This window comes from Dendropsophus ebraccatus, chromosome 3 (genome assembly GCF_027789765.1).
Source record: "Dendropsophus ebraccatus isolate aDenEbr1 chromosome 3, aDenEbr1.pat, whole genome shotgun sequence".
Taxonomy (NCBI): Eukaryota; Metazoa; Chordata; class Amphibia; order Anura; family Hylidae; genus Dendropsophus; species Dendropsophus ebraccatus.
In genome coordinates, this window is record NC_091456.1 from 56,597,237 (window position 1) to 56,622,927 (window position 25,691).

A 25,691-nucleotide genomic window follows, 5' to 3' on the forward strand; every position below is an offset into this window, starting at 1 on the left:
GCCCAGGCTGAAGCATTGGAGGCGGGCCAACCCACCCCTAGTGGGAAGAAGCCTCCATGACGTGACTCCATTAGAATCAATGAAACCCTATCACAGAGGGGCTAGGGTTTCCTCCCACTAAGGGTGGGTCGGCCTTCCTCCAGTGCTTCTGCCTGGGCCTGGTGGTACAGTCACTTTAAACACAGTGGAACCTTGGTTAAATACAGTGAAACAATTATGTTACTTGAACGTGCTGCTTGTTATTCAAATCACTAATATAACGAAGCAAATTTTCCCATAAGAAACAATTGAAAGGCAGATGATTCGTTCCAAAGAAAAGGGTGATTACATAGTATGTGTTCAGACAAAGAATGCAAGATACGCTGTCTCTGCACTGCAGACGGGGCGGCGGAGTATGTCCTCCACTGCTTACCCCATTGGAGCTGAGTGTTGCTAGTACTGTTAGTGCAACTAGAGCAACTCACAGGTGCTGAACACAAGTAATTACACAATAGAAACTACATAACAGTAACACATTAGTAATATAATACAAAAAATAAAAGCACACATTGATATCCAAGTGGTCACTCAACCCAAGCGGTCCTAATGCATCAGGTTGGATGTGTAAAGACCGCTTGGGTTATGTGCCATTAGTGAGAGTCCTAGGTTGCTCCCATTTTGGAGGGGAAGGGGGTTCAGGGAGGCATTCCAGCCCAAAACACTTTATAATGCTTTGAAAGCTTGGACAGTTATCTGACAGATTTTTGAAGCCAAAGCCAGGAATGGATTTGAAAAGAGGAGAAATCTCAGTCTTTCCTTTATGACCTGTTCCCTGTTTTATAGTCTGTTCCTGGCTTTGGCTCCAAAAATCTGTCAGATATCTGTGTGTAAAAGGACCCTTAGTGAAGGTATCATCTGTCTCATTGCCCTCACAGCTGTAACACTGTTATCGGTTTGTTACGTGAATTCTAGTTGACAGATTTACATATGCACCTAAAGCCTGCAACACATCTGCATGCGGAGTCTGATTAGTTGAGAAAGGTAGCATTGGCTAAAGGCCCTATTGTACGGATAGATTATCTGACAAATCAGGCAGAGCCAGTAATCCACCGCTGAGCAAGCAAAGATTGTTTGACATGTTAAAAAGAAAAAAATCCTCCGTTGGCTGCACTTCTCTCTTAAAGCAAATCTGTACCATCATGTAGCCACCCCCGAATTGCCGGTACCGCACTGCAGAGGTCCTCACACAGAGTCCAGTTCAGGGGTCAGCCTTTCTCCTGATGCCGGTATTTTTTAAGAAAAACTACTTTAATAACTGCAGCAGGGAGTCAATCTGGCATGGCCTACAACATCCGCGCCCTAGGCCTGGGGTGCCTTTCACTCTGCCTCCATCCAGCCCATGGGGGTGCTGAAAGTAACAGGAGGAGGGGAGAGAGGCACTGAAGGCCTGGGGCACGGATACTACATGCCGGTACAGGTTCCCTTTAAAGAAAAGGGCTGCACATAAACATCAAGAGTGATGTCTGCACGAGTACCAAGTCTTCCAATAGGCTATATAAGCAAGCGTTGATCTATCAGTTTGGTGCTCTCTTACCCCATGGCTCATGCAATCTAATACGGTATGAGGTATGATACAGCAAAGTTTGTTAGTTATTGACTATAGGTTGTCTGTACTATTGTATCATTAGAAATATAGCTCTGCCTCACCGAGGTTACCTACCCCCACTACAGATAGTGTTTGTCCAGTGATGCATATTAGTGTGTATTATGTATTGGTCATAAGTTCAGAAGCCCTCGTATAAGTGTATTTACTACCTGTACATCAGGTAGATGGTGGCCTTATATCTGAATTGAGGTCCCCAATGAGCCTTCGGTTATACCATGTGACCTGCGTTCTGGTTCTGTGAATCATACATTGTCTTATTTGTGGTCTGCAACACATTCTGAAAGGAATGCATAGAGAAACGGCCTCGCAGATTCATACAGCGTCTTCTGTGTAGGCCAGAAGTCAGAGCATGGGTCACGTGGCATAACAGAAGAACCAGAATAGAGCTCATAATTCCGAAATAAGAAAACAACGCTGCCATTTATCTGATCCGCATTACCAAGGGAGCAGGACAAATTCGGGGAGAGCTTCAGCATTACTTTACATGGAGCATGTGCTGCATTTTTACTAATTTCTCTGTCACACTGTTATAAACTATATCCATCATATAATGGCAAAGGCAAACAAGTAACTCTTTGAGAAGTATCTTAGCAGGCTGCATTGTTTCTCCATGAGCTAATAAAACATGAAAAGAAGCTTTGGGGAAAAAAAACTTTACTTGAATTTACAGCTTCATTCCACAGAAGCCTGAAAGACTTAGAAATAAAAACATAATGGCCTAGATTCATCAGTCTATCTGAAACCAAAACTGTGTGGTTTGGCCCATAGCAGCCAATCACAGCTGAGCTTTTGTTTTACCACAGCTCATTAAAATATTAAAACTGAGCTGTGATTGGTTACTATGGGCAATTAGCCGAGCTGTGATTGGTTACTATAGGCAATTAGCTGAGCTGTGATTGGTTACTATTGGCAATTAGCCGAGCTGTGATTGGTTACTATGGACAATTAGTTGAGCTGTGATTGGTTACTATGGGCAATTAGCCGAGCTGTGATTGGTTACTATAGGCAATTAGCTGAGCTGTGATTGGTTACTATTGGCAATTAGCCGAGCTGTGATTGGTTACTATGGACAATTAGTTGAGCTGTGATTGGTTACTATGGACAATTAGTTGAGCTGTGATTGGTTACTATGGGCAATTAGCCGAGCTGTGATTGGTTACTATAGGCAATTAGCTGAGCTGTGATTGGTTACTATTGGCAATTAGCCGAGCTGTGATTGGTTACTATGGACAATTAGTTGAGCTGTGATTGGTTACTATGGACAATTAGTTGAGCTGTGATTGGTTACTATGGGCAATTAGCTGAGCTGTGATTGGTTACTATTGGCAATTAGCCGAGCTGTGATTGGTTACTATGGACAATTAGTTGAGCTGTGATTGGTTACTATGAGCAATTAGTTGAGCTGTGATTGGTTACTATGGCCAATTAGTTGAGCTGTCATTGGTTACTATGGGCAATTAGCTGAGCTGTGACTGGTCACTATGGGCAATTAGCTGAGCTGTGACTGGTCACTGTGGGCAATTAGCTGAGCTGTGACTGGTCACTATGGGCAATTAGCTGAGCTGTGACTGGTCACTATGGGCAATTAGCTGAGCTGTGACTGGTCACTGTGGTCAATTAGCTGAGCTGTGATTGGTTACTATGGGCAATTAGCTGAGCTGTGACTGGTCACTGTGGGCAATTAGGTGAGCTGTGATTGGTTACTATGGGCAATTAGTTGAGCTGTGATTGGTTACTATGGGCAATTAGCTGAGCTGTGACTGGTCACTATGGGCAAAACCAGGCAGGTTTCAGGCAGCCTGATAAATCTGGACCAATGTTGTTGCTGTATAGGCATGCTCACTAACATGTGAGAAGCAGATATGTGTTTCCTCAGGTACTCAGACAGAGCAACCTGGTAATAGGGAAACTGTCAGATGGATATGCGAACGATTTCATTGTATTGCAAAGTTGTTGGAGGTTGATAAATGGGTTGCGTTTTGACAATGTGTGAATGTGATTTTAAAGGGGTAATCCAGAGGGAAAGAAAAATTATACATATTTAGGCTATGTTCACACACACTATTATTGCTCAGTATTTTGGTCAATATTTTGCAATCAAAACCAGGGGTGGATTGAAAACACAGAAAGGCTCTGTTCACACAATGTTGAAATTGACTGGTTGACCACTATTTACCATTGTTTGAAAATAACCACAATTGTTGTTAGTGTTTTGAAATAACAGCCGTTATTTGCCATTAAATGACGGCCATCCAGTCAATTTCAACATTGTGTAAATAAAGCCTTTTTATTTTTTCAATCCACTCCTGGTTTTGATTGCAAAATACTGACCAAAATACTGAACAATAATACTCTGTGTGAACATAGCCTTATAAATGACTTCTATTTAAAAAGCTCAAGATTTCCAGTACTTATCAGCTGCTGTATGCCCTGTAGGAAGTGGTGTATTCTTTCCAGTGTGACACAGTACTCTCTGCTGCCACCTCTGTCCATGTCAGGAACTGTCCAGAGCAGTTGCAAATCACCATAGAAAAACCCTTCCTGCTCTGAACAGTTCCTAACACAGACAGAGGTGGCAGCAAAGAGCACCGTGTCAGACTGGAAAGATTACACTGGATTAGAAGACTCTAACCTGCTGTTATCTTCCCATAAGGCTGTGGATGCTGAGATTGAATGTAATTTTCTTACCTTCATTTTCAGCACCATTTTTGTAAAATCTCCTGTTAAAATTTTATTTAGGTGTTTGGTGCACTGGAGGTGGGACTACAGCGCTTGTGCGCCACCACTCCGCTCACCGGATCAATTTATTTATGAGGAGGTGAAGGGAGGGGCAGATCCATACTCTGAGGGTTACGGCCTCGCCCTCAATGCACCAAACCACCTAATTTACATATTAATACAACAGGTGATTTAATGAAAACATTACTGAGGATGAAGGTAAGAAAATTACTTTGAACCTCAATGTCCCCAGCTCCATGGGAACATGACAGCAGGTTAGAGTCTCCTGACCTATTGTTCGTTTCTCCTTACTACTGATATTCCTTTAAGTCATCCTGTCTCAGGTTTCTATGATGGCATGAATGACAAACTATTTTTGTTCTCCATACTTTTCCGGATGGTTTGGATTTACTGGAGCAGACTACGGGATTCAGTGAGGTACTGCCATGTTTCCAGTTGCTCAGGGATCCAGTGTATTCAGGGTGTCCTAGTGAGTACAGGGCTAGGAGATATTTTGGTTGACAAGGAACCAGAAGTTCTAGTGGTTTCATTCTGTTGTGTATGGATAGAACTCTTGCAACCCGCAAGGTTAGTAGAGCTTTCACAACCCCATGAAAATAAACATTCTGTGGAGGGAGGGATAGTAAGCAATGACTGCACATACAAACCACAAAGCCTAATAAAAAGGATGCTGTCAACAGCAAAAACAACTGCATGGCTTTTGTATTTTGCCCCTCTCAGGAGTTTGCTGAGGCCGCATCAGTTCTCAACTCAGATTTATAATTTGTATTCGGATTCCAGGAAGAAGTTTTAGCATGGGAAGGAAAACCAGAATCTAGCAGGTCCTAAAAGCCACACAGTACATAAACGGAAAATATACTGTTTGTCTAAAAGCTCTTTTTATTGTAGAAGTTGAAAACTAATAATAATAATAATAATCTTTCCATTTGCTATCCCCAGGCACTGGCGAGAGTGGGAAAAGCACCTTCATTAAGCAGATGAGAATTATTCACGGCTCTGGTTACACAGATGAAGATCGGCGAGGATTCACAAAGCTGGTTTATCAAAATATTTTTACTGCCATGCAATCTATGATCCGAGCAATGGACACACTAAGGATACAGTACTCTTCTGAGCAAAACATGGTAAGTTCATGCATTCAGGAGTTTCCACATTAGCTTTCCACATTATTTTTTTAAGTTTTTCCCATGCAGCCGACTGGCACATATATTTACCATGCTGTTGAAGGACAGAAGTTGGGATCTCCAATGCATCTCTGAGTTGAGATATCATAGAGATCCTTAGGAGACCCTGATTTCAGGCCTCCTTAGTTGCAGGCCAGTCGGCAAAGAGGTCACAAGGGCGCCTGTGGTATTTGAACAGGACTGGAATGAAAGCCGCGTTTCTTTAAAGACTAATAATCTATCTAATAAAGAAGATGTTTTTTTCTATAAGATTGATACAGTTTCCAAATAGGTCTTCTGTACATAATCTTTTTAGTATTTGTACTTTTTTTTTTTTTTTTTTTGGGCAGTGTTGTCCTATTTCATATTTATTTTTATTAATTTATTGCCATTACGTTGTTGACCATAGCAGGCACAGTACATAAAAGTGATAGCAACAGCACAAAAATAGAATCTGTATGCCAAAGTAGAATGCGGATACACCGCAGAAGGCCAACAATCCCGGGAAAAGGCCAAATATCAAGTCAAGTACGCCAACACCATCCTGAAAGGTTTGAATCTTCATGATATTTATTAGGTATCTAAATATGTGTGGGCTTGGATACATAATAGCATGAAGACTTGTACCTTCCTGAATGCGGTTGGTGTGTTTTTTTTGTTTTTTTTAACTTGGGATGCCATCAGACATGCCATAAATAATTATTGAACGCAGTGGGACTCACTGCAGAGACCTGCTGTGAACCTGAGATACAGTGGAGGGGAGTGTGTGGTTGCACACCCCAGCTTTCACCCCTGCTGTCAAATCTGACTCTTTCTTCATTAGTCTATGAAACAAGAGTCTGATCTTCAGCTGGTAAAGGAGTGAAGCACACTGCAGCACTCTTTCCCTGGTTTAATCTGAAGTCAAGTTGCTGATGAACTCACTGTGATTAAAGGGGATATCCAGCGCTACAAAAACATGTCCACTTACTTCCAGAGACAGCCCCACTCTTGTCTCCAGCTTGGGCGGAGTTTTGCTGCTCAGTTCCATTGAAATGAATGGAGCTTAATTGCAAACCGCACCTGAACTGGAGACAAGAGTCGTGTTGTCCCTGAAAGAAAGTGACCATGTTTTTGTTGCACTGGATAACCCCTTTAATCCTCCCAGCATTACAAAGTTGCAGATAGGAACTTGTTTACATCAGCTGCCTTAGCAGGGAGGGGAGAGGCGGGGAGACGGACATACAGTTTTTTTGTGTCTTCAGCAGAAAGCAGCAGCTGAGAACTGGGGGAAGGAGACTAAATAGATAATAACAAGTATGAAATGAATTCTTAGTCTCACCACAGGCGGCAACATATGAAAAGTTATGTTTGAGTGAAATACCCCTTTAAGATTGTGCAAGAGAGTAAAAATAGGAGAAAAAGAAAGTTGGTAATGACAGTTACACTTTAAGTTTAGATCAAGTATGAGCTGGCCTATTTGTGCGCCAGATTTTGAAACAATGAGGTCACAAGAAATTTTTTGGATACTTCTAGACGTATTTCTACCGTGCGTAATTGCTTCTGTTCAGGTAACACATCAGTGTTTAACACGCCATGCTCAGGACCTGCATAGAGTTTGGGCACAAGGGTTCCAGTGAGACATGGCACCTTTTTCAAGGTTTAATTGTATCTGTTACATTTTTGCATGAGAGCATAATTCTGATTTCAGCTCTATGTTGTATTTGCTTAGCAGAGAGGTAACAGGCGGCACTGGAGGATAATCTTGTGACAGGTACCACCTGTCATTTCTCATGCCTGGCTGTGAATTCTGCTTAGTTACTGTATGCGCTGAATACTGTATGCATTTAGGAAGATCGCTGGGTTGGTCTCTGTCTGGACTGATTTGCCTTGTTTTTTCAAAGGCCCAATACAGTGGAAAGATTTCTTTTATATCCTAGTATCAACGTCAATGTAAACAAATGATCTTTCAGAAATATTGATTATATTCCGCAGAGCTGAACGCAGATGCAACCACATCCAGGCTGTGCAAGTTGTGACTTCTATTGTATCTGCATATGTGATTCTCAGTACAATGCTAGTTACATGGGCTTTATCTTCTCTTGCTAAAAGTTTTAACAACTTGCACTTACTTTCTCATGTACTGTAGTGCACTTTTTACTCTTTATAGTGATAGGAAGGGACAGAGGCTACCAATATGGTACGAAGGACAAGTGCAGGTCTTCACATACATCCTATGATTCTATGTAGGTTCTGCACTGTGACAGGCGTAGATGGTCAACTTCAAGTCCAGCAAAGAAAATTGCCTATAATCTGGTAATGTAAATTTACTGCTAAAAATAAATGAGGGTCTGTTTGAGGCTTTGATACACAGATTTGCACACGGCCCTCTCAGAAGCAAGAAAGTGAGAAAATAAAAAACACCAATCTCAAATGCTTTGAGTAAAAGCCGCAAAGCTGCACTGCTGGCAGATTGCAGTAGGACTTACTCGGGTGATAACATCAAGCCTTTGTCTATTGTTAGAACTAGCTGATGCATACTCTGGTTTTGTTTAAAAAAAAAAAAAAATTGTTGCCAAACATTACTGGCTTTTTTATTACAGCGTTCAGAACCAGTGACGGTGGCATCGGTCAAGATGTGGGGTAGTGAACAGGCAGTAGTGCAAGCTGATGTGTAGCAAGCAGGGACAATTTGTAAGGATCTCTTTGGCAAACTGTGGGGAGCTAAGGCGACACTTAGCTGGTCCAGTCCTACAGAGAAACAACTGTAGCATAAGTTACTGAATGTGTTACTGCTGGCTGTAATAGCTTGCTGGGGGGGGGGGTCCTAGCTGCAGTCCAGGGCTCTTGCCCTTTAATCCTTTAAAAGTGCTTACAGTGGTCATAACTAGAAGAAGGTGGCTTGGCCTTTAAATAGATGTACTGTAAGGTTGATAGGAGACTGATTTCCAGTTTTACTGAGAAACCAGGTTAGGCTCCCTTCATACGTCTGGAAAATATTTCCGGACTCATAGGGTATATTTGTGATGGGCTTTGGTCAGGATTTTTCCTGAAGGGTGTCCTTTCCCGAAAATAAGTCAGAATTTGATAGACTCTGTCCTATTTTCATCCAGGATTCCTGCACAGATACCCCTATAGAAGTCCATGGAAATGCCGGAAATCCGGATGCTTTCCTGATGCACATCAGGAAAGTGTCCCGAATTCCGTATGGGATGAGAGTCCCGCTGCTGCCCACTGGACCTCACAGCTCAGCAGTGATGCCCGTGAATTTAGAGTGATTAGTACAGGAGGGGGGGTTGTTAGGAGCAGATCATGATATCCAGGGACAGTTTAACAGTCAGAATTGACTGCCAACATGGCTGCCCTTTGGATAAATTGGTTGCTGCAAGGCAACAAAAAAATGTCAGCACCTCTATAAGTGTGCATCTCCATAATGTGGTTCCACATGTGTTTGAAACTAAACCTCCTGCAATTTCATGCATGTGGGAGCACAGCATTTTGTTGTATCTTGCAAAATCATGTTTTGCCAGCGACTGGTCATGAAGCACAATCTAAAAAAAAAGCATGCATCTCTAATTTGCATGCATTTTTTTTTACCATTTTTAAAAACTTTTTTTTTTTTACAAAAAATGTGCGACTTTGTACGATAACGATCGAATTCGAACGATCGTACGTGTAAACGCAGCAAACGTTCGAACGGCGAGCGAGAAATCGTTCATTTTGATCTTACAACATGTTCTAAAATCGTCGTTCGCAAAAAATTCGCAGATCGTTCTGTGTAAACAGTCGTTCGCCGACTTAACCAATGTTTGAGATAGGCTTAAGCGATCGCAAAACAAATTTCCGTACGATATATCATACCGTCTAAACGCTGATCGTTATGAAAAAAACGTTACTCCGACATCGTTAATCGTACGATCGGGCCAATTATTGTTTCGTGTAAACGCAGCATTAGTTTAACAGCTGCTCATATTGTTGCTTGTATGGTATTATATTACAGTCTGACCTGTTGATGTGTAACCATACATGACAAGTATTGTTTTAACAAGTATTTGCTAGATCCTCCTCCTTCACCACCAAAATTTGCCTACCTTTTAACTCCCTATGGAAGCGTGGTTTGTAGATATTTGGATTACAGCTATGAGCACCAATTCTACCATGCAGCTATTGTTCCTGGCTTTAGTACATGGTGACACTGAAATACACAAGGCAAAAGGAAGCAGTCAAATATTCAAACTGCAAGGTAAATAATGTCAAATGATTGTTCAAATTGAAGAGTCCAGGAAGAACTCCGGCTGGGCCGTGCCGTACAAGGCAGACAGCTTGGGAATTAGTCATTCTGCCGACTTCTGGTTTTCTGAAATATAATAGGTAGAAATTGGATAAATGTTTGGAGAGCCTGGAACAAAGTATAACATGTTGTAAGCGCTAATAGCTGGAGCTGATAATATTATAGGGGTAATAATATCATAGGGGTTGTCCAGCGAAAATCTTTTTATTTCAAATCAACTGGTGTCAAAAAGTTATATGGATTTGTAATTTACTTCTATTAAAAAATCTCAAGTCTTCCCATACTTATCAGCTGCTGTATGTCCTGCAGGAAATGTTTTATTTTCAGTCTGACACAGTGCTCTCTGCTGAAATCTGTAGCTGAGCCAGGAACTGTCCAGAGCAGCAGCAAATCCCCATAGAAAACCTGTCCGGCTCTGGACAGTTCCTGTCTCGGCCAGAGGTGGTGCTAGTGGTGGCCTGAAGCTGACTACTCTTCTCACTTTTAAATAGAGGGGTCTAACATTAGGTGACCCACCAGGATCTTGGCATATGCATTATTACATGTTCTGATGTCTAGTCTCTTGAACTTGTCTGGACAATGGACGTTCCATATCCAATGTTTTATACAATAATAGGTTTTAATAGACTGACTAGTTAGGTAGGTTCACACACTTACAACATGGAGTGAATGGAAACCACAATCTGTGGCAGTGCACGACCTAGAATAGACTGCTAACAGATGGTTTTAGTGGTGTTACAAGGAAGTACAGGTGGATTAGAGCTAGATGCTTAGACGGGTACACTGTGACATTACTCTGGTCTTGTCATTTGACGATTTGGGGGGGAGCGGGTAGGATTCTGTTACTTTTGTCATATTAAGAGACAAAACTTCCTGTTCTCATTATAGACATCGTATAGCCTTGTGTTGACTCACGTGAACTTCTGGCATTGTCTTTGAATTATTGTCCTGGAATACTGTGCGTTACACTGGAGGACATGTGATGATGATCGGACATGGGAAGGAAAGGGGAGCGCTCTGTGTTCTGCATGCACTTCCTTTGTACTTTTTCCAAACTGTGTAACATAGCAACTTTGTCATGTACACCTCTGCTTTGTACAACAAAAATATACAGAAACATTACATTACATTGGCTGGAATATGGCTGTGTTTTTAGGACCGGCATTTGTGGTGTTGGCTGAAAGATTTCAGTATGTACTGTACTAGGCCAATAAAAGTTTTTACCACCAATCCACAAGATATGTAATGAATAAACGATTGCAAGGAGTCCGGACCCCAAACGGTCAAGAGCACAGCAGGCCGAAGGTCTACGTGTGAATGGAGCTTCAGTACCTGTGCATAATAACCACTCCATTCACTGCCAGTGACATAGTAGAGTATTCAGTTCCTTAAGATGTCCATACACCCTAGATTAAAGTTGATCAACCAATATGATCATTAATTGGCTACAATCATTTTAGCCTACAGATAGGTGATAAATGCTTTTAGCATTCCAGCTCCTTTAAGGCAATGTTCAGATGCTGTAAGAACAGCCGTTGTGTCATGTCTAACGTGTAGTATTGGACGGATGAACATCACTTGAATTTTAATCATAATGCGGGCACATTTGGGTGTGCCTGCACTCCAATTTGCCTTAAACCACAGTGTAAAGTACGGCCAGGAGCCGTACTTTAAACTGTGAGCACAGCCTATATTGTATGGCCGCTGTTCACTGAACTGTGGCCGTACCAAATAGACCTGTCAATTATTTTGTGCAGCTGCATAGAACAACGGCCGTATTGTATACAGTACGGCCGTTGTTCTATACACATCAATGCAATAAAGTATTGTTAACGGCTTTTTTGCAAGTTGCAAGAATGTCCGTTGTTTTACTAACAAATACAGTGTGTGAACATCGCCTCAAGGTGTATTCCCATCTGAGATAGTTGTGCCCCATCCTAAGTTTGCACGACATAGGGCATAACTAAGAGAATGCAACTACTGGGGCCCCCTGGGATCTTGTAAAAGGGGACAACGAAATCCCTGCTGAATACAGTGAGGCCTACAGCTCCATTCATAATCTACGGAGACGCTGAATTCAGCTTTCAGCCTTCTTCGACAACTCCATAGAGAGTATACAGAACTGTGAGGGCCCTATCCTGTGCATACTCCGACCTCGTATTTATGCGCTTATTTCTTTTTGTTTTGGGGGTCAAACTTATTAAACTATGCAAATTAAAAAAATGATTTATTGGATTCTATGAGGCACTACCTAATGTGTAAAAAGTTTTGTTTTTTTTTTTAAAACTAGATTGGCTCTTACTAATTTAATACTACATTACTGGTGCTTAGTATTATCCTCAGGTGCCATAGTCCAGGCTATGCCAGGAACCCAGAATAGATGCTGTATTTCAGCACATTGTATAGTCTGTCGCTACATGTTTGTATGTCTTTAGCTGAACACTCCATGATGTAGCCATACAGTATATAGAGCAATTTACCTTTTTCAAGTGTCCCAATAGGCAGTAAGACTGTGTTAAATCAAACAAAATGAGAACTGATACAGATCAGTCTTTTCAGCCAGTCACTGTCGTATTTATAAGACAATGGAGAGTTAATGGTGCCTTAACTGGGATGCAGACAATGTTAAAGAGCTTGATTCGTACCATTCTGCGTCTGTGCCCACAATGTTATATTCATTTTCTGTAGTAGATTGGTATAACATAGGTTTTAATTCCTGTTCATAAATATTCCTGTTATATATTTCTAATAGTTCCCCGTGATGTTCTCTTTATTTTGTCTCACTGCATCCAGTTAACATTTTAAGTGCTGGTGAGAATTGGCTGCATCTAGTAAGCTGATATCTATTGGCTGTGGTGCAGCCTAGCATGTATCACTCCACCATCCGTGTACAAGAGGATTGAGCTACTGAGCATGTGTCAGCACATTAGTTGGACATTCTCAAAAGGGAATCAATGAACACCAGGGGCAGCATAACACAATTGTACATTTCTATTTATTGGTGGGATACTGCCTTATCATCAGCATATTGCTGTAAACTCCTTAAAGGACAAGTGCCATGAAAAACTTTTTGCAAGTAATTGAAGCACATTACAAAGTTATATAACTCTGTAATGTGCTTCAATCACCTATCTGCCCCCCTTCCCTGTCTTTTCCCCCCTCCACCCCCACCAGGAAGTGTCCTGACTCACACAGACCTGATTACTGTCGTCACCGTCGCCAGGCAGCTCCTTCTTGTGAGGATGAGTCATCAGCAGGAGGGCTGCTCTAGGTCCTGTTACACCAGCCTCCCCCTCCCCCTCCTTGTCAGGTGACTCTGCTTGCTCAGCTTATCTTCTCTAGTGACATGACTCCTTCACGGCAGCAGGAGAGAGGGTATGAGGAGAGGGGGGAGCTGCCCATGTGCCGGAGTCAGTCTGAGGGAAGATAAGCAAGTGAGATGTGACAAGTGATGGCTTGCAGTTGTTCAGCCAATCGGAGGTGAGCAAGCCTGTCACCTGACAAGGCAGGGGAGGGGGGAGGCTAGTGTAACAGGAGAAGGAGCTGAGAGAAGAGCTTGGTGACGGTGACGACAGTAATCAGGTCTGTGTGAGTCAGGACACTTCCTGGTGGGGGGTGGCGGGGGGAAAAGACAGGGAAGGGAGGCAGATAGGTGATTGAAGCATATTACAGAGTTATATAACTTTGTAATGTGCTTCAATTACTGGGAAAAGTTTTTCATGGCACTTGTCCTTTAAAGAGGATGTACCACCAGGTACGTCCTCTTTAACCTGACACAGGGATAGAAGGGTGCTGTGACGGGGAAGCCGGTGCCGCGGTCCGTTTTTCGAGCCGTGGCCCCGTTCCCCCGTACGGCGCCGTTCTTTCCACGGTTACCGGCTGGTGCTCAAGCACTGGAAGTAGGCCGGCCTGCCCCCAGTGGGAGAGAATTCCCTCCCTTCTATGACGCGGCTCCGTTAGAATCAAAGGAGCCGCGTCATAGAGGGGAGGGAATTCCCTCCCACTGGGGGCGGGCCGGCCTACTTCCAGTGCTTGAGCACCAGCCGGTAACCGTGGAAAGAACGGCGCCATACAGGGGAACCGGGCCGCGGTTCGAAAAATGGACCACGCCACTGGCTTCCCCGTCATGGCGCCATTCTATCACTGTGTCAGGTTAAAGAGGACGTACCTGGTGGTACATCCTCTTAAAAGAAATTCAGAATTTTAACTGATCCAGCACGTGTGAAGAAATGGTCTTTTTATTCCAAATATAACATGCTACAGGTAAATGCCACAGTGTAGAGACCTCACAGGAAACAGACGCGTTTCAGTCGCATGTGCTTGAAACGCGTCTGTATTCCTGTGGTCTCTGTGCTGTGGCGTTTACCTGTAGCATGTTATATTTGGAATAAAAAGACTATTTCTTCACATGTGCTGGATCATTGCCATTCTTTTTGAAGTACCAAGTGCATACTAGCCAGGTGTGGATCCTGAGCACCAAAGATCATCTATTAGCGTTGAGCTCATTACATTTCATCTTGAGAATTTGAACTGAACCCTACCCAATAGAGTTAAAGTGACTCTGTGTTCACAACCTGACCCTGCTTGTAACGTCACCTGCTTTTGATTCAAGATCTTTCCTGGGGTTTGTTCGGCAGGTGATGCAGTTACTGTCCTTAAAAACGACTTTTAAACTTGCAGCCCTGTGTCAGATTGGCATAGCCTAGAGTTCCCATGCCCTAGGATTTCGATGCCCATCTGTCCCTCCCCCCCCCCCCCTCCGCCCTCTTCACCATTTTTCCTATTCATCACCTGTCAGAACACTGCACAGGTGCCTTAACGATCTAGCTCATGTGCAGTGTTCATACAGGTGATGAATAGGAGAAAATGTTCCAGGGGCATTTTTAATAATGAGGAGGGTGGGGCGCAGGGACGGAGGGGTGTCACAATCCTGGGGCATGGGTACTCTACGCCAAGCCAATTTGACACAGGGCTGCAAGTTTAAAAGTTGTTTTTTAGCACAATAACTGCATCACCAGCTGAACGGAGAACCAGGACAGAGTCGCTTTAAGGTTTATTAAGATGGTATCTGTTCTGTAAAGCTAATTTTTAAACAATTTTTGGGACCAAAAGTGGCCACATTTATATGTCCTTTCCATAATCTTATAGTTTGTATCTGCTTAAAAACAACAGCAGACAAACAAAAAAAGCTATTTTTTTCTATTTGCTTTGTAGGAATCCAGACACCTATATAAAAATGGAAACAAATCCGTAGGGCTAGGTTCACACTGCATTTTTGATGTCCGTGTAATGTTTTATGTTTAAAGGAAAAATAAGCAAATGCCTTGTTGCATGCTGTACTGCAGGATTTGTTTTCTATTGACTTATTTAAAAAAAAAGTATCCAAATGGATCAGTTTTTTGTAATTTTTTTTTTTTTTATCATACACAGACGTGGTTGACTTTTTTTTTACATTACAATTAACCCCTTCCCCCAATATGACGTCCACGGACGTCATGAAAAGAAGTGCTAGAACGCATCATGACGTCCCTGGACGTCATGATTTCCCTGCCTCCCCCCACTGTCCCTATCTGAAATCGGGAAGCAGGAGGAGGCTGTGTCACACAGCCCCCTCCTGCTGCCACTGCCCGGAGGGGAGCCGTGCTCCCCCCGGGCAGTTAACCCCATAGACGCCGTGGTCGATGTGACCGCAGCGTCTATTGAAAGATCTGCAGGCTCCCTCGCCGATCGGGCAGCAGGAGGAGGCTGCGGCACATTGCCTCCTCCTGCTGCCACTGCCGATGTCCTCCCCGGGCCCCCCTTCCTGCTCCCTCTGCTCCCCCTGTCCCCCCCGTGCTTTCAGCAGCCCACCTTCCCCGCTGCCCGGAGCTTGCAGCACCCATCCCCCTCCCCCCACCCCGCGCGCACCCGGAGGTTCCAGCACACCTTCTAACCCCAGAGCCGGCCACCCGTCCAAAGTAAGCCCCCCTCCCGGAGAAGCCACCCGCCCAGAGCTTCCAGCTCCATCCTGCGCCGCCCCCCCCCCCCCCCCCCCCCACACACACGCCCGGAGCTTCCAGGGCTCCCCCCCCCCCCCCCCAGAAGCAGCCCCCGTTCGGAGCTCCCAGCACCCCCCGGGGGTTACCGTAGTAACACACACGCTACTCGGTGCGTCTGGGTTACTATGGCTAGTAACGATCAGGACCCTGCACTGATCGTTTGAATGATCGGTCACTGTGTTACACTGACCACTCATTCAGTATATAATGCAGTACAGCACAGATCAGGTGCTGTTCTGCATAATATATATATATATATATATATATATATATATATATATATCTGTAAAAGTAAAAAACACACACAAAAAAAATTAATAAATACATACTTACATTAATTAAAATAAATAAATAAATTAAATAAATAAATATACACATTCCCCATCCCCCTTTATAAATGATCCCCTATAAATAAGATACATATGTTTGGTATCACCGCGTCCATAATGACCCCGTCTATTAACCAGTTACATTAATTATCCCGCCTGATAATGCCATAAAAAAAATAAATGAAAAACTGACCAAAATTCAACATTTTTGTTAATCCCGCCCCCTAAAAAATAAAGAAAACAGCTATCAAAACGTCACATGTACCCAGAAGGTGTACCACTAAAAGCGTCAACTTATGCCGCAAAAAAAAAGCCCTCACATAACTCCATTGGTGAAAAAATTTAAATATTGCTGCTCTTACATTATGAAAGACACAAACAGTTTTTATAGCATAAATGCCATAAACTATAACAAAAGCTATATAAAATGGATATGACTGTAATCGTACTGACCTGACGAATAAAGATAACATGTCATATATAACGTATAGTAAATGGCGTACAAAATAATGGTGAAAAACTGCTGCTAAATTGTGTTTTTTATTCATACCAGCTCATAAAAAATGTAATAAAAAATGATCAGGGTGTCATATGTCGTACAGAATGGTACCGATGGAAACGTCAACTCATCTTACACAAATATTTTGGCACCGCAAGGCCTCTGTAACATGGTTTAATGGCTAAAAAAAACTTGAAATAAAAAAAAGGCCCCCAAATTCCCCAGGTCTCTGTCATGTCTGATGCCTGTGGTTGAGTCAGGTGACGCACTGCGGCCACATATGGGGGATTTCTAGAAACACTGGAATAAGGGGAATCAATATTGAGTTGCATTTCTCAGTTAGTATTTGCTGTGTTAGAGGAAAATAATTGATTAAAATAGAATATCTGGCAAAAAATGAAAATTTTAAATTTTCCCTCCAACTTGCTTAAATTTCTGTGAAATACCTAAAGGGTTAATAAACGTATGAAATCTTACTTTGAATACTTTGAAAGGTGCAGTTTTTACAGTAGAGGGATTCATGGGGGTACCTAACATACAGGCCCCACAAATCCACTTCAGAACTAAACTGGTCCCAAAAAAATGAGAATTTGAAATTTTCCTGAAAATTAGAAAAATCGCTGCAAAATTTCAAAGCCCTCTAACATCCTAAAAAGTAAAAGGACGTTCACCAAATGACGTCACCATAAAGTAGACATGTAGATGTTGCAGTAATAATTAGTTCATGTGGCATGACTATTTTTCTTAGAACAAGAGAATTTTGAATATAAAGAAACGTAAATTTTTCAAATTTTTGCGCAAATGTTGTGCTTTTTACAAAAAACTACTGAGTGTATCAACAAAAGTATACCACAAACATAAAGAGGAATATGTCAAGGAAAAACAATCTCAGAATAACCCCAACAGTTAAAAGCATCACAGAGTTACCACTACATAAAGAGAGACAGGTCAGATTTGAAAAATAGGCCCTGGTCATTAAGGCCAAAACAGGCTGCGGAGGCAAGGGGTTAAACATACTGAGATTGATACAGTGAAATGGATGCAAAAACAGTGTGAACCTAACTTTAGTGACAATTTGATGTCATCCAGCACTATCCCTTGCTCTTTATACAGAAATATCAGATTATAATATAATATTCTACATACAGTTTTTTGGTAGACTCAATAGTGCATGTTTTCTATCCAACAGAAGTAAATGGAAACTAAACAGAAGTAACTTTTTTTTTGTTAATTGAAAAATAATTTTTTATTTTACACAATCCAAAACAAACCTAAACAATACCCCCCTATCCCAGCCCCACAATCAATTTGGAACTTCATAAAGCAACGACCCCAATCTAAAGTAACAATTACTCCTGTCTGATATCAACCAGACATTCCTAGTCTTTGTACAAGATTTTTCATTTTCTCCGTGTGGTTAAACTTGCAGGGCGCCCCTCTATTATCTACACCTATCCTTTTTAACCCACCATCCTACCTCTGCTTACTTTATACACACTCAACCCCCCAGGATGTGGCGTAGTGCCCCCCCCCCCACCGCGCCGAGGGCGAATAAACGGGACCAGGGCCAACCCTCCCCCCCCCCCCCCCCGCTTCGCCACAATATCAGTTGTAGACATCGACAAAATTTAATAAAAAACAAAACCAACTTATCCAACTTGTTCCGATAACCACAACCAATTTCAGCTCCTTATCCTGCCAATCCGACCCCTGTCCAGGGCCACACCAGCCACAGACGGAATAAACCCACTCGCACCAGCTATCCACGGATCCGGCATACGGGAACTAGTGAACAACCGCCCTGTCTAATCCAAAGGTTTCCACAATCCATCTATTATGGACTGCGGTCCCCCCAGATGACAAGGATCAACTCGTATATTTTCCATCCAAACAGTCAGTAATAACTTGACAAAGTCCGGGTAAGCTCCAATCTATTTACTCGACCCTCTCACAGCCGACCTCCCGGTTCAAACTACTTCCAACCACCGTGTCGGTGGGGCGGTCCGCCCAATAAAAAAAAAAACTTGAAATTGTGCTACTAATATCTGTGTATTGAATTTGTGAAAGCCCAGAATTAGCAACATTGAAGGACAATTTGTGCTTTCCCTGTGCTGATCTATGGCATTTAAAACTGTACATCTGCCTCAAGAGGTCCAAGTGCCAGCCTCAGATTCATGCCAGTGGGCCCTCTAGTGAGTACATGACAGATCTGACTTGCCCGTGCTTTGTGACAAGAAAATAATCTTAACATATTATTAATGTGCTGCTTTGACATATCTGATACTATGCTCATAGCAGATTGTTTTTGAGAATTGGTTGTTTTACCAGACCCCAATGATGTGAATATACTGATCACCACCCAGATATGTGCTGGGCCCTGTTTACCTCGCAGGAGCCACTGTTTACTCCCATGATAAGCATGGGAATGAACAGCAGGGTTTGACTGGCCAGCACCTTTAAAAGGTATCCAGCATTAACATTTTATTAGCTGAATTGGTTGCATGTTAGATGACCTGGTGTAATGATGATTTCTGCTCATATACCTTATTGGTGTACCGTTATTTTATGATATGTATAATAATAGTAAAAATGATTGGCTTTAACTACTGGTGAGGTTTCTTGTACTTTCACAATATGGGTATTATATATAGTTTTATATAGATTCTCCCCAAGCTTTTTCCTGTGTTTTTTTTTTTTTGCACCCCTTGCTTTTAATTGTATAACTTGCTCTCTTACTGTCATTTCTTCTGTTTTAATGCATAAAGGCTATGTTCACTCATTGTAAAATAAAGGTATAATATGGCTGTAATGTTAATGTAAAATAGATGTATTTTAATAATAATGCACGCTATTGAAGTCAACGGGAAATTCGCCGACCGTGCACACACCGTATAGAATACCATCAACTGTTAATTACAGCCATACAAATAATGAAAATGCTCATTTTTATGACCCGCTTTTGCAAAATACAGCCCCCCCCCCAATCTGTTCAGTTTTATTTTCACTCAAAATTAAAGTCAAATTTAGCTTTTATTGTTTTATGTGTGAACTTAGCCGTAAACTCTTTGTGGACGGTACTTTTTTTTTTTTGAACCATAAATCTATTGGGCAGTAGATGCATGCTCTTTTGTGTGACATTCAAGGAAAGCACTTTAGTATCTTGAGAGCAAGAGAGCTCATCACATACTCTTCTCTATTTCTTCTTGCCTAAATAACTGTAAGAGGATTATTGTTTGAGGAGGGAATGTTCTCCTAATTTTGTTTTTACTGATTAGAGCCAGATACTGAAACATGGTCTCTTTGTTAATTTTATTTTTAGTATGTTATTATGGGAGCAGCCATCTTGTCTTAGCAGTTTAACAGCATTTTGTGGTAGGAGCCTTTTTAAATATATGTTCGGAGATAGATTACCTACCGCTGCGCCGCCAGTATCTTACTTGATCCATACCAGGGTGGATAAAAATCAATGATTTTTTTAAAAAAAAAAATCAAAAAAATCAGATTTTCTTGATTTAAATCGGATTTTTTTGATTTAAATCGGATTTTTTTTCAATAAACTGCTTTTTGAGGAAAATATTTTACCATCCAAAGGTTCTTCCATCATGAGATAAAGCTGAGTTGTTTAACTCAGTAGAATAAAGGCTGTATATGTTCTCAAATGTTACAACATGAACAGAGTTGAGAAAAAGACCTTAATCCTATTGTTCTACAAACCTATGAATACAGAATCAACCCCTTCAGTATCAAGTCCAAGAAGTTAGACAATATGTTTCTGATTGTTTGGACTATTTTTTTTTTTTTTTTTAGCCAAATTAGTTAACATGGATGTTTGTTTAAGCAAATAACGTATGCTGTAATGTTGTTATTGTTTCAGTTGAATAAATCCATTTAAATTGTTATTAAGTTCAGGATTATTTTTCTCCTTCCTAAGTACAACAGAACAGTGGTGTCCAAATATGAATGATTAACCCATTAAACTGGGGAGAAAAAAGTAATATAAAAAGTGATTCTAAAAATCTTCATCTACTTGCATGTTAAAGTAGCAAGAACTAGTTTAGGTAGAAACTTTGATTTAAATCACTGATTTAAATCAAGCCTTCCTGACTAGTGATTTAAATTGTGATTTAAATCGTGATTTAAATCAGTTTGATTTAAAACAAATCCACCCTGATCCATACTACCACGCCCGGGACCTGATTTGTAAGCTTTATCTGTTGTTTTGGTTTTGTCTGTCTACTGGTGTCACTTTTTGCTTTAATTCTCTACAGAACATTTTTTATCAACCGCCTACTACCACAGTAGTAGTCCAAGTATTACCCGGGATGATTATTGTGCAAAAGATCATTATATTATTTGAATTTAAACAATAATCATTTTGTGTAAATGCAAGCAATAATCAAGCGACCAACGAGAAATCGTTCATGTGTTGATTGCTGGTTTTGTGCTGACACCAAAATCATTATTAGTCAATCGCTAATTGGTCAATGTAATGCTGCGTTTACACGGAACGATTATCGTTCGAATTTGCACGATAACGATCGAATTTGAACGATAATCGTACGTGTAAACGCAGCGAACGATCAAACGATGAGCGAGAAATCGTTCATTTTGGTCTTTGAACATGCTCTTAAATCGTCGTTCGAAAAAAATTTGCAGATTGTTCCGTGTAAACAGTCGTTTACCGATTTTGCGAAATAGGCTTAAGCGATTGCAAAACGATCGCAAAACGAATTTTCCGTGTGATATATTGTTCTGTCTAAACGCTGATCTTTATAAAAAAAATTGTTACTTCGAAATCGTTTATCGTACGATCGGGCGAATTATCGCTCCGTGTAAACGCAGCATAATTCCACATCGTTTGCTCTTTTGCTGGGATCTGATGGAGTAAATGATAGTAGTAACGATCGTTCTGTGTAATATGGTGAACGGTTTAAGTAGCTCTAATTTGTGATCGTTGATTGTTGAAAATAGCTATGTCTAATAGGACCTTTAGTCTATTGTCTTGTGTCCATAATAAAAACTGCAAGACTTCAGGATTATTTTCTAGTATAGATAGTAAAATGTAAACTTTGAAAAAACAGCCAAAAATTCTTAAAAAATGTGTTTAACATAAAAACATTGCTTAAATATGTCCTATTTAGACGACACATTCACTTTAATAAAGACTGTAGCCACCACCATCATTGTTGTGCATGGAGTCGGCATTTCTCTCATATTGCAAGTCTGATTACCTGTTGAAAACAGACATATGTCCTTAAGGTTCAACCAGGTGTAGAGAGGATGTGGATGAAAGGCAAAAAATCCTATGGTATGAGCCAGTGTGTCCTAAAAGGAAAAACATTCCTTTCCGTGCTCAAGCTGCGATCAGACTGGATCGACTTTCATACAAGAAGTGTAGGCTTCTAGGCTGAGTTTGGGGCCAAAGAACAGAAAATATCTGTTCAATATTGATTTTAATCATTGTCGCTTCTATTAGTTTTGGCTTAAAATACTGACGAAAACAAGTACCAAACACTGAACAGATGCGGCCAAAAATTCTAATTCATAGAGGAGCAGGTGACCATGCCCTGTCCCCAAAGTCCTCTATAGGGCATATACAGGCTCATTGGTGGACACAGAGGGCAGGGCATGGTCACATGCTCATCCATGTCGGCCATCTTTTGGACAGAATCACAGCAGAGCAGGACAACATAGCCTGGGGGAGTGGTGTATGATTTTAGCTCTGAGGTACACAGGGAGCTGCTGTCAATGAGTGCTATGAGTACACATACTAATACTTAAGGCTGACCAATTTAACTATAAAGTGGCCAACCCCTTTTAAAAGGATGACAACTGCCAAGGTATGTAATTTGTTAGAAGAAGAATAGGATTTGTTGTATTGTGGGAGGAACCCAGGTTTTGGAAATGTGAAGTGTAAAATCCCAATGCCATGGGGTCTGATGTAACATAATTATTTACATTAGTACTTCCTGAGAAGCCAGGCTAAAAATAAAGCTGCTGTCACTTCTAGAACACCATGACCACCATGTATTGGAGCCCAGGCTGCTGTTTACAACACAGGGAGGGAGAGATTCTGGCAACTTGGCAAGATTTATTATCAAATCACACAATCTGCTTAATCTCGAGCATTAACCCTTGACGAATATCTGGCTCATGAATCCATCCACGTGTTCTTTTTCATTGCACCTCCTGCCTTGTTCAGAGATATTATTATATAGCTTAAAACCCCCCAGAAATAAGTAAATAATATGCTGTTTTGGATATACTCATCTTGAGTGCGAAATACCTACAAAGATCGCCTTGGCTATACATGTACCGTTTGTTCTGCTTTTATTTATTAGACTGACTAACATATCGCATGTAGAAATTTTAGATTTTCTTAACATTTTGCTGGCGTTGTTTTTGAAAGAAGGTTGTTTACTATCCACTGTACCGAGTGCATCTGCCTCTGCTGTGGTTATCGAATCCGCCACCATCTGAAGCTGCTGTCCTATTAAAAATAAGGCAGATTTTCGGATTCCTTGTTACATTTGTTTTCTGAAGCTCATGTATCAGACACACAAATACATATAGTTTTTTTTATTCACCATACAACTTATCAACTGTCGTGGAGAATACCCTATGATGTCAGTAAAGTTGTTGTTTGTGTGTGTGTTTTTTGGTGAATCATTTTGCAGTTTTACAACATGTAACTCCCCCCCTTTTCTTAGATTGATATGAAGACATCATCATAAGGTGACAACCTGTATATGATTATACCATACCATAAAAGAACTAGTATATATAATTCTACCTCATAAAACGGACAGAGGTACCCATAGTTCCAGTGTGATCACTGTTTGCATAAATCACATGAAGGGTAGATTAGGATAGAATTAAACACTCTAGTCATATGTCATAAAGCCTGCAGAAAAGCTTAACATTTATTTATGGTGGTATTTTCTCAGGTGGGTGTTAGCTTTGCCTCACAGAGCTTTAGGCTATGCTCCCACTACAGGAACTAGCAGTCATTTAATGGCAAAAGATGTCTGTCGATTCATAATGACGGCCATTTGCGGTTTTCATTATTAATAGACGGTCATCATTTTTCACTAAAATCCCATAGTGTGAACATGGCTTACCAAGTGCCTACATAATACCTAGTCTGGTATTTAGTTGTGCTTAAGATGGGAAATTGGATGGTAATGGGAGCATCAGTCCATCTGCCTCAAAAAGACTCAGGGACCACCATTTATGATATTAGTGGGGATTCCAGAGGTCTGTCCCCAGCATTTAGAATTTTATTGTTTATCTAATAATCAGAAAAATCATTTAAGAATCACCAAGTCTTAGTATGGAGGCAATTCAGCTGAATGGGAGAAGCAGCATGTTCCTAGCCAACTGTTCTAGATGTCGCTCTTGATGGTAGTAGAGATGAGCAAATCACTCCTCTAAATGAAGCAAAGTGCTTCGTTTGATCAGCGCTCCGCTCCCCAAGCTGCCAGCTTTCAATACTGCTCTGCTCCATGATAAGAAACCTTGTTGGAAGAAAAAGACCACCAGCTCCATCGTCTAAAGATTTTCTTAAAAAGGTAATATTAGCATATAGAGCTTCTTTTTGTATCTGCATACTTCATTGTAACTGTAGATGTTTGTGATCCTGCTGGTCGATGGTTCTGAAGGGGGGATTCCATACAAGTCAGCTTCTTCAAGGACCGTGGCGGGTAGAGAGTTTGGCGATGACAAAATGTTGCACAAGTAGATGATTGTAGTTTTATACCGTTCGATTTAACATTACTGTAGAACAGAGCTAAAACTAACCCTTATTCTAGAGAACCAAGCTCTGACCAAAGTAGATATATTGGGGGAGATTTATCAAACATGGTGTAAAGTGAAACTGGCTCAGTTGCCCCTAGCAACCAATCAGATTCCACCTTTCATTTTCCAAAGAGTCTGTGAGGAATGAAAGGTGGAATCTGATTGGTTGCTAGGGGCAACTGAGCCAGTTTCACTTTACACCATGTTTCATAAATCTCCCCCATTGTTTAAAAAGAAAAAGTTCCTGGGCCATTTGTCTCTTCATCTTTTCCATTGATGTTTCTGTTTCCTCTTTGTGTGATCTGATGAAAACGTCTTAATTCATTCAGCGCACTCTCGGCCAAGTGTGTCAGATTGAGATAAATAAGCTTCTCCATTGCATGACAGATCAGAGCTCGCCTGATGAGCAGAAAATATGTTCATTTTAATAGAGCGGTGTGTGTGGCTCTGGTACTTCCTCCTTCCTTCCTCCTAGTATCATAGCAACTGAGCCATGGCAGTACCATTTGTACATTCTCCGTGCTGTTCGATTTGATGGCATGCCAGTCATTTGTTTTATAGCATAAAGCGATGGCCTGGATAACTGCGACACACAAATCTGCTGTTCTAGCATAGGCCGGAATGATCTACAGTGCATAGCGGCCATCTCCTTCTATTATAGTAAACGATTCAGGGTTTTTTTACACCCTGCGAGTGTTTCACAGATTTTTTTGCCAATGACGTTATCCCCACTTATGGCTCTCTGCATATCTGGCAATTACAAAACCTGGCTACTGTATAAACAATTGCTGCTTTTTCTTTGCCAAAAGCATTTTCATACAGGAAATAGTCTTTCTAGCAGTGATGGAAGATATACAAGGTGTAATGAAAGTTTGATTGCCTCTTCTGTTTTTACAAGGTGAGGGCTTTTATAATGATTAGCGCCTGAACCTGCGAAGAACAAAAACCACCTTCCCTCCTATCCGAGTCCAGCTGACAGTCCACTTCCTGCACCCCTCCCCTCCCCTGCTCCTCTCACTAGAGCCGTTTGAAAGGGAGAAGCCATATCATGTTTTTCAGCGTATCTGGTTCTTCAAGTAAACTTGGCTGTTCAAAGCGCTGTGATTTGAATCCGGGCCAAATTCAACAGCCCTAATTACCATTCGAGACAATTGTATGAAACAAGTAGAGGAAAGGGAGGAGGACTGGGGGGTGTTTATGTAGTTGTACAA

At 41.4% G+C, this 25,691-nt stretch overlaps 1 protein-coding gene across 1 annotated transcript in view; it reads left to right on the forward strand.

Moving 5' to 3' along the window:
* The window catches only part of LOC138785648 (guanine nucleotide-binding protein subunit alpha-14), a 97,198-nt gene that overhangs the window by 39,933 nt on the left and 31,574 nt on the right, over positions 1-25,691 (forward strand). The window contains exon 2 of the mRNA XM_069961811.1: positions 5,324-5,508. Coding sequence (XP_069817912.1) covers positions 5,324-5,508 — 185 coding nt within the window. The remainder of the gene's footprint in view (positions 1-5,323; positions 5,509-25,691) is intronic.